This window comes from Lithobates pipiens, unplaced genomic scaffold (assembly GCF_037356315.1).
Source record: "Lithobates pipiens isolate NorthernLeopardFrog02 unplaced genomic scaffold, aLitPip1_a1.2 Scaffold_27, whole genome shotgun sequence".
NCBI lineage: Eukaryota > Metazoa > Chordata > Amphibia > Anura > Ranidae > Lithobates > Lithobates pipiens.
In genome coordinates, this window is record NW_027507788.1 from 62,398,969 (window position 1) to 62,414,203 (window position 15,235).

General features: G+C 43.4%; 1 protein-coding gene across 2 annotated transcripts in view; it reads left to right on the forward strand.

Annotated features, from left to right (window-relative positions):
• The window catches only part of GFY (golgi associated olfactory signaling regulator), a 96,938-nt gene that overhangs the window by 49,776 nt on the left and 31,927 nt on the right, over positions 1 to 15,235 (forward strand). For both annotated transcript variants that reach the window (XM_077457004.1, XM_077457003.1), the window contains exon 3: positions 1,839 to 2,009. In XM_077457004.1, coding sequence (XP_077313130.1) covers positions 1,839 to 2,009 — 171 coding nt within the window. The remainder of the gene's footprint in view (positions 1 to 1,838; positions 2,010 to 15,235) is intronic.

Below are 15,235 nucleotides of genomic sequence, written 5' to 3' on the forward strand. Positions count from 1 at the left end.
TATTATCAATCAACTGTGTTTACCCTTTTTAAATCATAATCACTACAAAAACTACCCAAATTACCAGATTAAAAGTTTACAGACTCCAGTTATTAATACTGTGTATTGCCCTATTTAACATCAACGACAGCTTAAAGTCTTTTGTGGTATTTGTGGATGAGGCTCTTTATCTTCTCAGATGGTAAAGCTGCCCATTCCTCTTGGCAAAAAGCCTCCAGTTCCTGTACATTCTTGGGCTGTCTTGCATGAACTGCATGTTTGAGATCTCCCCAGTGGCTCAATAATATTGAGGTCAGGAGACTGAGATGACCACTCCAGAACCTATATTTTATTCTGCTGTAGTGAATGACAGGTCAACTTGGCCTTGTGTTTTGGATCATTGTCATGTTGGAATGTCCAAGTACATCCCACGCGCAGCTTCCTGGATGATGAATATAAATGTTCTTCCAGTATTTTTTGATAACATACTGCATTTATATTGCCATCAAATTTGAACAAATTTTCTGTGCCTTTGTAGCTCACACATCCACAAAACATCAGTGATTCACCTCCATGTTTCACAGTAGGAATGGTGTATTTTTCATCATAGCCGTGTTGACTCCCCTACAAATATAATGTTTATGGTTGTGGTTAAAAAGCTAAATTTTAGTCTCATCACTCCAAATGACTTTGTGCCAGAAGGTTTGAGGCTTGTCTCTGTGCTGTTTGACGTATTATAAGCGGGATACTTCGTTGCATTTGTGTAGTAATGGCTTTCTTCTGGCGACTTGACCATGCAGCCCATCTTTCTTCAAATGCCTCCTTGTGCATCATGTAAAAGCCACACCACATGTTTTCAGAGAGTCCTGTATTTCACCGGAAGTTATTTGTGAGTTTTTATTTGCATCCTGAACAATTTTCCTGGTAGTTGTGGCTGAAATTTTAGTTGGTCTACCTGACCGTGGTTTGGTTTCAGCAGAACCCCTCATTTTCCACTTCTTGATTAGAGTTTGAACAATGCTGATTGTCATTCTCAATTCCTTGCATATTTTTTTATATCCCTTTCCTGTTTTATACAGTTCTACTACCTTTTACCACAGATCCTTTGGCAATTCTTTTGCTTTCCCCATGATTCAGAATCCAGAAATGTCAGTGAAGCACTGGATGAAACATGCAAGGGTCTGTCAGGAGTCCAGAAACTCATTGACCTTTTATACACACACTATTTACAAGCAAATAGATCACAGGTGAGGATGGTTATCTTTAATAGCAATTGTCAACTTGTGTGCATGCTATCAGTCCAAAATCACCACAGTATGTAAACTTTGGATCAGGGTCATTTGGGTAGTTTCTGTTGTGTTTATGATTTAAAAAGAGTAAACACAGTTACGGTAACTGATAATAAATGGCTTCAGCCAAACACTAACCATGAGTGAAAGAAAAGATTTTGTGTTATTCATGTTCTCTGAAAAATGGCCAAGAAATCATAAATTCTGCCAGGTTATGTAAACTTATGAGCACAACTGTATATATTATTGTCATATTATACATACTGTATGTTATCCATATGTTTATAGAGGCATTTGATGAAGCCACCTCAGAAGGTAAAATAGGTAATAGAAGCCTTTAATTCTCTCCTATATATGCATTCTAGTCTTATTCAGTTTTATGAGTTTAAATATTGTAATATTCAAATTGGTTCAGCTACCACTCATGCTCAGTATTTTGTTTAATCTAGCTTATATACCTTGCAAGAATCAAGAAACGTTTCTTAGTTGAACTGATTTGTCTTATTTAAGCATATTTATGCCTCAGTAATACATACAATAATTGTTCTAGCCCCCTCTTTTGTTTGTTAGATTCCAGAATTAAAAAGTATCTTGGTGCTCACAAACTTCTTGCATTGTTTCTTGGAATGGCCGGTGTTCTAGCTTGTCTTCTTATTATCATCTATTGTGTATACATTCGACAACATAAAGAAGACACATTTTCTCACCACAGACTCTATGGAGAAGGTTTTGAGGATCCAGGTATGTCAACTGAAAGATTTAGTGCAGGATGAACTATTTCTGTTTAATGTGTGTGTAATTTTCTTTTATTTTTGGCAAAATGCACTTCGATACATCTCTGAGCACAAATTAACTAATGATTTCTTTGTTCAGCTGTTGGGCTAGCCATAGCAATTAAATGGCAGTACGACTTAAAAACACAATCCAACCTCCAATAGATCTTTTGTTTGAATATGGCACTACTACACACAGCTCCCAACTGTGTCTGATTTCGAGGGACTGTTCTTGATTTGGTCCCTCTGTCCCTATTTCCTACTCATTTGTCCCACACTAGTGTCAGGAAGCTAGTTGTTAGGTAATTTGAACAGGGTATACTCCCCAATCCTCATTAAATGGCTAGGTACGATGTGGGTGTGGAGATGCGACTGTACAGATGCGGTGTACATCTTGCGGCATGTATGCGTTCCTTGATCATCTGATCGAGGGCAAATACTGCTATGCAAAATGTAAGCTCATTGTTTCCCTGGAAGCCCAGGTTCTAAATCTGGGGAAGCAACTGTCAGTACTGAGAAGTCCCTCCATACTAAAGGAGAGCCAGGCACTTACATGGCAGGTGCTGGCAGGGGCCAGCACAGAGGCGGGTGGAGACAAAGAGGTGCAGGCACTAGGAAAGAGTAGATGGGTGACAGTCAGGAAGGTAGAGGGGGAAGTGCCAGGGAGGCCGATCCAGAGCTGGAGCCTTAATAATAAGTACGCTCCATTGAGTGACATTGGTGAAACCAGTCAGGGACCAGCACTGCTGGAACTGAGTGACTCTCCTAGCTGCCGGGGGAAGAACTCCTGCAGTGAAAGAGGGGGGAGCAAGGGAAAGGAAAGACAGATTTTGGTGGAGGGACAGAGAGGGCAATCTGTAAAAAAGACCTGACGCGTCAAACTGTATGTTGTCTACCGGGTGCTTGGGTTTGGCACATCATGGATCTTGTTGACAGATTAGTGGGAGGGGCTGGGGAAGACCCGGGTTTCATGGTGCACGTTGGCACCAATGACAAAATCTGAGGCAGATGGACTGTCCTAAAGAATGATTTTAGAAACTTAAAGTTAAATTGAGGAAAATAACCTCCAAGGCAGTATTCTCAGGAATACTACTGGTACATCGGGCCACACCAGAAAGGCAGAGGGAGATGAAGGGCGGCACAGTGGTGTAGTGGTTAGCACTCTCACCTAGCAGTAAGGAGGGTCGCTGGTTCAAATCCCAACCACGACACTACCTGCCTGGAGTTTGCATGTTCTCCCTGTGCCTGCGTGGGTTTCCTCCGGGTGCTCCGGTTTCCTCCCACAATCCAAAGACATGCAGGTAGGTTAATTGGCTTCTGTCTAAAATTGGCCCTAGTATATTAATTAGGGACCTTGGATTGTAGGCTCTTTGAGGGTAGGGACCGATGTGAGTGTGCAGGGGTGATTGTAGACACTCACTCAGGTTGAACTGGATGGACTGGTGTCTTTATTCAACCTTACTAACTATGAAACTATGAAACTATGAGATTCGGGAAGTAAACAAGTGGCTGAAGAGCTGGTGTAGAAAGGAGGGGTTTGGGTTCCTGGAGGACTGGGCCGACTTCTCAGTCAATCACCAGTATTATAGAAGGGATGGACTGCACGTAAATGAGGAGGGTGCAGATCAGCTGGGAGTAAAGATGGCCAAAACATTAGAGGGGTTTTTAAACTAGGCGACAGGGGGGGCCCAGAGGTAGAGATAGTCAGCACGGAACATATTCCAGAGGGTAGCATTGGGGGCATTAGTGTTAGTTGACTAAAGCACATAAACCCAAGGTAAGTATAATAACAAGTCCTAGTTGCAATCTCAAAACATCCAATAAGAAGATAGTATGTGACCAGTATAAACTACGTGGCATGTTCACCAATGCCAGGAGCCTGGCCGACAAGATGGGTGAACTAGAGATACCGTTGTACGAGGAGGATTTGGATTGTTAGAATTTCAGAGACCTGGTTCAACAGCTCTCATGATTGGCTGGCAAACATTCAAGGGTATACCCTTTATCTCAGGGATGGAGAGGGTAAGAAGGGGGAGGGGTATGTCTATATATCAAGAATAATGTACAGGTGAATGTGAGAGATGACATCACTAAGGGAGCTAGGGAGGAGGTGAAATCCTTATAGGTAGAGCTCCAAAGAGATGAACCTAAGGTGAAAATATTACTGGGAGTATGCTATAGACCCCCTAACCTGAGGGAGGAGGGGGAGACGGATCTCCTATCACAAGTTGGATTAGCAGCAAGAATGGGAAGTGTTATTATAATGGGGGATTTTAATTATCCAGACATAGACTGGGCGGAGGGAACCACACATTCATCTAAAGCTTGCCCATTCCCAAATGCTTTGCAGGACAATTTCATGGTTCAGATGGTAGACACACCAACTAGAAATAAAACATTACTGGATCTACCGATTACCAACAATACACATCTAATCATGGATGTGGAAATATGGGGCAATTTAGGAAACAGAAATCACGGGTAAATTGGGTTCAGTTTAAATCACACAAATAGGAAACATAAGGGGAATACAAAGACACTGAATTTCAAAATAGCCAACTTCTCTAAACTACGAACCTTGTTAGAAGGTATGAATTGTAATAAAATCTTAGGAACAAAGAACACGGAGGATGGGTTTGATTTAAGAGCATGTTAAATAAAGCCATTAGCCAATGCATCCCATTGGGTAATACATTTAAAAGAGTGAACAAAAGTCCTGGATGGCTTAACTCCAATGTAAAAATGCATATAATTGCAAAAGAGAAGGCTTTAAAAAAATACAAGGTTGAGGGATCATCGCCAGCATTCAGACATTATAAAGAATGCAACAAGAAATGTAAGGGTGCAATTAGGCAGCTAAGATAGAACACGAAAGACACAGCAGAGGACAGCAAAAAAAATTAAAAAAATCACAGGAAATTTTTTTAAGTATGTGAACAGTAAAAAAGGGAGGACAGACCATATTGGCCCCATAAAGAATGAGGAAGGACATCTGGTTAAAAAGGATGGGGAGATGGCAAAGGTATTGAATTTATTCTTCTCCTCCGTCTTCATGAGGCAATCCGGGGGCTTCAGTAACCAAAACTGCAGTGTTTATCCTTATGACGCATCTCAGGAAGCACCTCCATGGTTAAGAGAGGACGGAATTAAAATTAGACTTGGGAAACTTAAAATTAATAAATCACCGGGACCAGATGGCTTGCATCCACTGGTACTTAGGGAACTCAGTAAAGTAATTGTCAGACCATTGTTCCTACTTTTTACTGACAGTCTACTGACTGGAATGGTAGCAGATGATTGGAGAAAAGCCAATGTAGCACCAATACTTAAAAAGAGCCCAAAATACATCAATGGGAATTACAGACCAGTTAGCCTAACATCAATAGTATGCAAGCTCTTGGAGGGGATAATAAGGGACTATATACAAGATTTTAGTAACAAGAACAGTATCATTAGTAGTAATCAGCATGGATTCATGAAGAATCAATTGTTCTTGCCAAATCAATCTATTAACCTTCTATGAGGAGGTGAGTTGCCATTGTGTATCTGGATTTTGCAAAAGCGTTTGACAGTTTCCCATAAACGTTTACTGTACAAAATAAGGTCCATTGGCATGGACTATAGGGTGAGTACATGGATTGAAAACTGGCATCAAGGGCGCATTCAGAGGGTGGTAATAAATGGGGAGTACTCAAAATGGTCAGAGGTGGGTAGTGGGGTTCCCCAGAGTTCTGTTCTGGGAACAATCCTATCTATTTTGTTCATTAATGACCTGGAGGATGGGGTAAACAATTCAATCTCTGTATATGCGGACAATACTAAGTTAAGGAGGGAAATAACTTCTCGGCAGGATGTGAAAACCTTGCAAAAAGATCTGAACAAATTCATGGGGTAGGCAACTACATGGCAAATGAGGTTTAATGTAAAAAAAATGTAAAATAATGCTTTTGGATGGCAAAAATATGAATGCAATCTATACACTAGGAGGAGAGCCTCTGGGGGAATCTAGGATGGAAAAGGTCCTAGTAGATGATAGGCTCAGCAATGGCATGCAATTCCAAGTTGCTGCTAACAAAACAAACAGAATATTGGCATGCATTAAAAAGGTAATCAACTCCAGAGATAAAACGATAATTCTCCCACTCTAAAAGACTCTGGTCCAGCTGCACCTAGAGTATGCTGTCCAGTTCTGGGCACCAGTTCTCAGGAAGAATGTACTGGAAATGAAGAAAGTACAAAGAAGGGCAACTAAGCTAATAAAGGGTCTGGAGGATATTAGTTATGAGGAAAGGTTGCGAACACTGAACTTATTCTCCCTGGAGAAGAGACGCCTGAGAGGGAATATCATTTCATGGTAATAAATATGGTAATACGGTAATAGTGACCTCACAATAGGGATAAAACTTTTTTGTGGAAGGGAGTTTAACCTCCCTGGCGATATGATTATTTCTGATTGTAGGTGCTGAAAGCGATACAATTATTTTGCGTAGAATATGGCGTTTTGTATTGTAGGCCTGCAATTCTTAGGAATAACTCACTTAAATCTGTCCAAACCAGAGTCTAGTAGACATCTCAAGTATGATAAAGTTTGAAACACAAAATAATAAATGATAATATAATAAATAACTATAAATAATTATAACAAATAATAATATAATTATAAAAAAAAATATTCAATAATGTAATCAAATCAAAAACACTGACATTTGCTCAGTTGCAGAATTGTCGCGGTCATTAAATTTAGTGTTTGATGACTAATTTCCCCACAAATCGCTATAATACTCAATTCTTCAAGTGATTCTAATTTATTATCACTGTTTTCTAGCTGGTCTAAAACCACTTTTGACATAAAGGGACACTTTTTGGTTGCAATGGACAATCTCCAAATTCCAGGCAGAATAAACAGTACCGTATATACTCGAGTATAGGCCGACCCGAATATAAGCCGAGGCCCCCAATTTACCCCCAAAAAAACTGGCAAACTTATTGACTCGTGTATAAGCCGAGGGTGAGACATGCCTGTCCATCCCTGTGTGTGTGTCCGTCCATCCCTGTGTGTCCGTCCATCCCTGTGTGTCCGTCCATCCCTGTGTGTCCGTCCATCCATCCCTGTGTGTGTGTGTGTCCATCCATCCATCCATCCCTGTGTGTGTGTGTCTCCATCCATCCATCCATCCATCCCTGTGTGTGTGTGTCTCCATCCATCCATCCCTGTGTGTGTGTGTCTCCATCCATCCATCCATCCCTGTGTGTGTGTGTGTATCCATCCATCCCTGTGTGTGTGTGTGTCTCCATCCATCCATCCGTGTGTGTGTGTGTGTGTGTGTGTGTGTGTGTGTGTGTGTGTGTGTGTCCAGCCTACCTGTGTCCCGAGCCTCCGTCCCGTGCCTTGCCTCCTTGCCTCTGTCCCGTGTCGTGCCTTGCCTTGCCTCCGTCCCGTCCCGTCCCGTGCCGTGCCTTGCCTTGCCTTGCCTCCGTCCCGTGCCCTCTTCGTCGGCGCCTCGGCGGCCATTGTAAAATTCAAAAGCCGCGCCTCCGCCTTCGCCTGTGATAGGCGGAACACTGAATTTCCCAGCAGCCTGTGTTCCGCCTATCACGGACATCGTATCATCCTCGTCCGTAGTACGAGGATGATACGATGTCCGTGATAGGCGGAACACAGGCTGCTGGGAAATTCAGTGTTCCGCCTATCACAGGCGAAGGCGGAGCCGGAGGCGCGGCTTTTGAATTATAGAATGGCCGCTGTCTGTCTGCTCGACACGCTGATCGAGCGGGCAGACAGCGATGACTCGAGTATAAGCCGAGGGGGGCACTTTCAGCCTCAAAAAAGAGGCTGAAAATCTCGGCTTATACTCGAGTATATACGGTATTTATAATATAAGTGCATGTAGGGCACTGGACAGACCACTAGGGACAAAAGGGATGTGTCATTTTTTTATACAGTACTGTATGTGTACTGTGTTTTTACTTTTTTGAATTTGGCACTGATCTCTGCTCCCGTGCGTTGTAACATCTCAGTGAACGGAGCTCAGCGGCACTCGGCACTGTGTGAATCGAACGAGAAGATAGCTCGCACACACAGCGGGGAGACATTGCAGGATCCAGGGGACAAGGTAAGTAACTTTGCCTGTATCCTGCAATGCAGCCCCAAGTCAGGCTCGGGGTTACCGCTAATGGTACTGAAATTCCACCAAGCCAGACTCGGGAATACCGCCAGGGATATTAACAAGAAACATGGACACGTAAAATGAGAAGAAAAGAGGTTTAACCATTAACTACGTAGAGGTTTCTTTACTGTAAGAGCGGCAAGGATGTGGAATTCCCTTCCAAAAGCGGTGGTCTCAGCGGGGAGTATCGATAGGTTCAAAAAACTATTAGATAAGCACCTGAACGACCACAACATACAGGGATATACAATATAATACTGACATATAAGCATACACATAGGTTGGACTTGATGGACTTGTGTCTTTTTTCAACTTCACCTACTATGTAACGATGTAACATTTTAGTCTGATCTATATACTTGTATATAAAATGCACTATTCATCTTTCAAAAAGTGTTTCCCAGTGATAAACCTTTCATACAATTTCAAAATTGCTACATTTGTAAATTTCAGAAGCAAGTGTAAAGGAATAGTAGTGGTAAAAAAAAAGCATTTGTGGGGGACCTCCTCTTTTGAGGTCCCCCACCAGCGTTCTTGACTACTCCTCTTCTCTATGGTGTGCCACCATAGGAAGCTATGCCACCATAGGAAGCTGTTTTTTTTTATAGTGGCACCCTTGCAGACCTAATCCCAACTGTGTGCATCCATGGACTCAGCCCTGCCCCCCGCACTCTGTTCACATGATTTTAATTATAGCAGCCAATGGCTTCCGTTGCTGTCTTTTGACCTGTGAGTAGGGAGACAGAGACCAGCACAGCTGCAGACAGGTACAGTGCTGGATTTGGAGGGGAATCAGATAAGTATTAAGGGAGGTGAGGGGGCGATACAATTACTGGGACATTTTTACCTTAATGCAGTGAATGCATTAAGGTAAAATATGTCTAGCCCTTAGAACCACTTTACGTTTCTCCATTCTCTTTTGTTACACAGTTATTAGTCTGGCTGAAAAAAAAGACACAAGTCCATCTAGTTTAACCAATATAAGGGGAAGAAAAAGTACAATCCTGTATACACAATCCTATACCCACAGTTAATCCAGAGGAAGGCAAAAAAAAAAACAGCAAAGCATGATAAAATTTGTTCCAGCAGGAGGAACAATTCCTTCCTGACCCCCCAAGAGGCAATCCCTGGATCCCTGAATTAACTTTACCAGGAAATGTTAGTATCCAGTTATATTATGTACATTTAGGGAAGAATCCAGGCCTTTTTTTTTTTTTTTAAGCAATCTACTGAGCTGGACAGTACCAGTTCACGAGGGAGTCTATTCCACATTTTCACATCTCTCATGCCATGTACACATGACCGGTTTTCCCATCGGAATAAACTCTGAAGGTTTTTCTGACAGAGTTCCTCTGAAGTCCGATTGTTAAGAACGCGGTAACGTACAGCATGTACGACGGGACTTGAAAAAGGAAGTTCAAGACCCAGTGTGCCACCCTTTGGGCTCCTGCTATTCTCATGTTAGTAGAAGTTTGGTTAGAGACGATTTGCGCTTTTCAGACTCCAGCTTATTCCGATCATTTTACTGCTGTTCAGTTTGTGCTTGTGGGTTTGTATCTGGTTTTCATTGCATGTAGTCAGTTCGTATCAGTTTTTCGGTACGTTCTGGTCCGCTCCTTACTGACCTCCAGCTCGCTCTTCACAGGCCTTGCTGTTCTTCAGTGCATTCTGTTAAGTTCATTCTGACAAGCCAGCCATTTTAAAGCCATGGTGCGGGTTCGTACTCGTAGAGTACGTGCTGTGTGGGGGCTTGGTGTTGGGGTTCATACTTTGACCTGAGCCCAGTCCATGAACAGGGTGAGGAGGAGTTCATGGATCAAGAATTGATTACTCCAGTGTGACCAATTCTCACACATGCCTCTGCTTTGTGAGATCTAGGAGAATACTGATAAGGCCGATATCTGGACCTTGATAGTGCTCAAAGCCAGCCTCATTTCAATACCTTATTGAAGAAAGGCAAGAATCCTGCTAATGGCATACGTTCTAGGCTGCCACCCCCTGAATTCACACCAGGAAACATATTCCTTTAGATTCTGTAGTAGATGAGCCTGGAGGCCGGCTTCCTAGCATTAGTCAGAGTGAAAAGGACTGATTCCGAGAGTCCTTGGCTTTTCAGAATGTGGGTCTCAGCAGCCAAATCGTTAAATTCAGACTTCGTAAAGCAGGATGGAATATTGGACCTTGTGAGAGTAGATCTGGATGCAGCGGAAGAACCCAAGGTCTTTTCACTGCCATCTTTACAATTTCTGCATACCAAGGTCATCTGGACCAAGTCGGAGCCACCAGAATGACCGACTTTGCTTCTCTTTTGACCCTCCGAAGGAACCGCGGAAGAAGCGGAATTGGGGAAAGGCATAGATCAGAGCGTACTGATCCCATGGAATCGTTAAGTTATCTGACCCTTGTGCTAGCAGATTATTTGTTCTTGACAAAAAGCTGTCCAGTTTTTTTGTTAAACCTGGATGCAAACAGATCTACATCCGGGGCACTCCAATTTTGACATATGGTCTGAAATATGTCGGGGTGTAGAGACCATTCTCGTGGACACAACTGCTGGCAGCTTAGAAAATCCACCTGCCAATTTTCTACCCTTGGAATAAAGACCGCAGACAGGCAAGGAATACTGTATGCCTTTCTGCCCAGAAAACAATGTGATTCACCTCCCTTTGGGCATCCAGGCTTCTGGTGCCTCCATGGTGAAGGATATAAGCCACAGCCATAACATTGTCAGACTGTATGTGGACAGGATGACCCTGTAGTCTGAAAGTCCAGACCTTGAGCGCTAAACGAATTGACCACATTTCCAGAATGTTGATGGACAAGAGCCTTTCAGCTCTGGACCATCTTCCCTGGGTGGAGGCTTCTTCCAGAACTGCTCCCCAGCCCATTAGGCTGGCATCTGTGGTTAAGAGTTTCCAAGTAACTGGGACAAGGGACTTTCCTTTTTGAAGATTCGGGTTGCCAGCAGGTGACTTGTATGCGGAAGGTCTTCTGAAGGAAGAGATGCCCGTGCAGATGGTCTTGGAACCGGTTAGAAGGGAATGCCCGGCAGGGGTTCTAACACCTGGAGTGGATATTCCAGAGGCAGGCCGAGGGTCAAACACAGGTATCAGTCCGTGAGACAGAGCATATTCCAGAGGCAGGTCGAGGGTCAAACACAGGTATCAGTCCAGGAGTCCGCAAGGCTAAGAGCAGGAAGTCCATTAAACAAGCCAGAGGTCAGATCAGGAGAGAATCAGAGAAGTCTTCAAGCAATCCGGGTCACAACAGGAAGTGGTAAACAGGAACAGGAAACAGAAGAACACAGGTGAGCTGAGGAGACAAACCAGCAAAGACACAGAGCACATTGATGCCTTTTATAGGCCTGTCAGGCCAATCAGGTAAGGCCCATAGCCGTGTGCAAATGCGCGTATGACATTGTATTGTATCATGCATATGCATGCGTTGTTGTGCCGCTCTTCCCCGCAGGTGCACGGGGAAGTGCCGATGTTGAAGTCTGGTGAATCTCTGACACCGTAACCATCAATTGAGGCTCTGGCACACCCCTGGGAAAGGCAGATTGGAAGATCTAAGGCTTGAACTCTCTTGTTCCATGCAGAGAGGATGTTGCTTTGTAAAGATCTTGAGTGAAACTGGGCATAATGAAAAGCCTGGAAAGAGGCGACCATTTTCCCCAACAGTCTCATACATAGTCGGATGGAGGGATTTCTCCTTGCTGAGACTACCCAGACCACATCTTTTATGGCCCTGGCCTATGAGCTGGGTAAAGAACACTCTGCTTTCGACTGTGTCTATGACCATACCCAAATACTCCAGCCTTTTTAGGGGCTGCTAAGAGGATTTCTCTAAATGGAGGACCCAGCCTGGCTTAGGAGAGTTATGGACTGTTCTATGAGTAGTAGATCGTCCAGATAGGCTGTCACTGTTGTGTCCTGAGCCCTTAGATTTGCCAGGGGTGGGCTATAACTTTTGTGAAGACTCAAGGAGCGGTAGCAAGACCAAAGGGAAGAGCCACAAATTGAAAGTGGCGCTGATCCACCGCAAACTTTAGGAATCTTTGGTGAGCGGGAAATATTGACACATGCAAATATGCATCTTTGATGTCTGTTGATGACAGAAATTCTCCCCCTTGAAGGGTGGAGACTACTGAGCAGATAGACTCCATGCAGAAAGGATGAATGTCTAGAAATTGATTCAGGTCTTTTAGATCCAGAATAGGTCTGACATCTCCGTTTGGCTTTGGAACTCTAAAGAGGTTTGAGTAGAACCCTGAGCTTTGCTCTTCTGGGGCCACCTCTATAATTACCCCTTGGGATAACAGACGTTCTAAGGCCTTCTTTTTCCTGGTTCCTTGGGGACTCTTCATCTTAAGAAATGAGATGGCAGAAGCTCCCAGAACTCTAGCTTGTAGCCTAGAGACACCATGGAGGCTACTCACCTGTCCTGAACCTCTTCCCGCTAGGTGCCTGTAAACTGCAGCACCTTTCCCCCCACTCAGCTGAGCATGGGCGCCCCTTCATAGGGAGGCTTTGGGGTTCTGTTTACCAGATCTTGGACCCCAAGGTTTCTTTTGCTCTTGGGCTAGACTTTGGACTTTTCCTCTAGAATTTGATTAGGAGGCCATCGCCACTGCCTGGAGGATGAGGCTCCAGGAGCTGGGGACAGAGAACGTCTAAATGAAGGATGTTTACTCTTCCTTTTGACCGGTAACAATGTGGTTTTACCCCCGGTAATCTTCTGGATATATTTGTCCAGATCATCCCCAAACAGGCATTCTCCATGAAACAGGAACCCAGTTAAATACTTTTTGCATGAAGCTTCAGCTGCCCAATGCTTAAGCCAAAGGGACCTGCACATATGTACCAGCAGGAGAGTGAGGCAAGATGCTTGCTGAGCAGAATCCATAATGGCATCAACCATAAAACACAAGGCTTTAAAAAGTTCTGCATAAACCTTGGCCTCCTCAGGTGAAAAGAGGCTAAGCACCTGCTTCATTTGTTCCTTGAGGAACTGGCACATGCCAATTGTTGCAACAGTAGTCTGGACTACAGCGCCCACCACAGAGACAGCTGTTTCTCAGTTGGATCCTTAAACCCGTGAGCATTGTCCACATGACTGATTAGGCTCATATTCACACAAGAAACAGCCGCATCTATGACTGGGACCCCTCATTTCTTGGTGAAACTTTCCTCCACCGGATAAAGCAGAGAAAACCCTTTAGGAGGAGAAAATTGTTTATCTGGGAGACCCCAGTCCTCAGCAATTCATCCAGTAAAGGATGATTTGGGAAAACGTACACAGCCTGTGGGGATTTCCGGGACCCCAGGGAGGAAACAGGGGAAATGGCAGCCTCAGCAGAAGGCAATCTGTATGTGAAACGCACCAATTTAGTATAGTAGTGCACAGGAGCTTTCAGGGCCTGGGAGGTAGAAGAGCTTCTCCTCTTCCCCTGATTCGCCCAACTGCACCTCATCCCTATCCTCAGATAAGGATCTTTCCTCATTATCAGAATGCTCATCCGATAGGGAACCCAAAGAAGAGGGAGGAGATCTACCCCTTTTCCTGCTATTTTTTAAGGAAGCAGTGACAAAGGTAGTAATCCTTCCTTCTAAACCATCCATTGCAGCCTTTAAAGCATCTTCTGTGACATAAAGAGGGACTGAAACATTGGGAGAGGCAGCAAAACCTGACAGGGCAGTGTATACTTTAGGATTATCTTCACTTACCTCACCACTTATCCCCACCGCAGGATCTGCTGAAAACAGAGAGCCTTCACCCATCACGGTGGGTAGCGTTGTGCCAACCTTCAAGGTTCTGGGTTCCTACTCACAGGAACCTCTTCCCTGGAACTGTAGAAGACTCTGCCAGAAACCTTTTGTGCCACTGTTATATTAGTACACCAAAGCCTGGATCCCAGAGCCCAGACCTCCAAGGAGAGACAATACAGGCAAAACCTTGTTCCTTCTTATCACGAGGCCCGGGTACCATCCATCTTAGGCATTTTAGTATTGGCCCAAGGTATGGATCCAGTTATATAGCTCCTAGGTCCTGCAGACCATCAAACAGAGCTTTCTTCTAGGCACATCTTCAATGTGACCAACCACCTTAAACGCTGGCAAAAAAAACTGCCATAGGTACTCTCCATAAGGGAGGGGTTATATAGGGGAGGAACTCACTTTGTAATTAGGGCTCCCAGTGTCCAATCCCCTGAAGGTACTATCTAACCCACTAAGTAATTACCAAGCCTCTGTGTCCCGTGATGTATGAACAAGAAATGTTATTTTAGGAACAACTGAAGAAAATTAGTCCAATCTCAAATCGGTCACGTATAGTTCTACCCTTTCTATATGAAGACATAGGTTCAATATTAAATTTTAGGTGGACTCCAAAATTCTTCAATAGTAGGATAACTAGTTCTAAGTAAATTCCAATTTTTTTTTAATAATATTAAAAAATATATGTGAAAATGGATGATATTGTGTGACAAAAGGGATTCTTTTAAGAGATTTTTGGGATGTCCTAATAATACCTAGATTTAACCGTTCCTTTTTTTATAAATGCTTCAGGATATCCTCTATTTATAAGTTTCCTTTCCATTTAATCTAGTCTCTGATGACAGCGTTGTGGATCAGTGACTATTCTTTGGACCCTCATTAGCTGACTTTTTGGAATGGAATTGAATATATTGCGTGGATGAAAACTACCAAAATGTAATAATTGGTTATGATCAGTAATATACAGTGCTTCTGTGTACACCACCTGAAGTGTATAGTTTCTAATACGATTCAGGTGGTGTACACAGTATATAATAAAGTATTGTATACTGTTTAGAACTACGAGAAGTGTATCAGAAACTGTACACACTTTATTATATACTGTGTACACCACCTGAAGTGTATTAGAAACTATACACCATGAATGCACTGTATATATAGGCTACACTGAATGCAGAGTATATATATTATATATATATTGTAATGGACGCCGTGGCTGGGTCCTGGAAGGACGCTATATTTCCCCTCTGTTT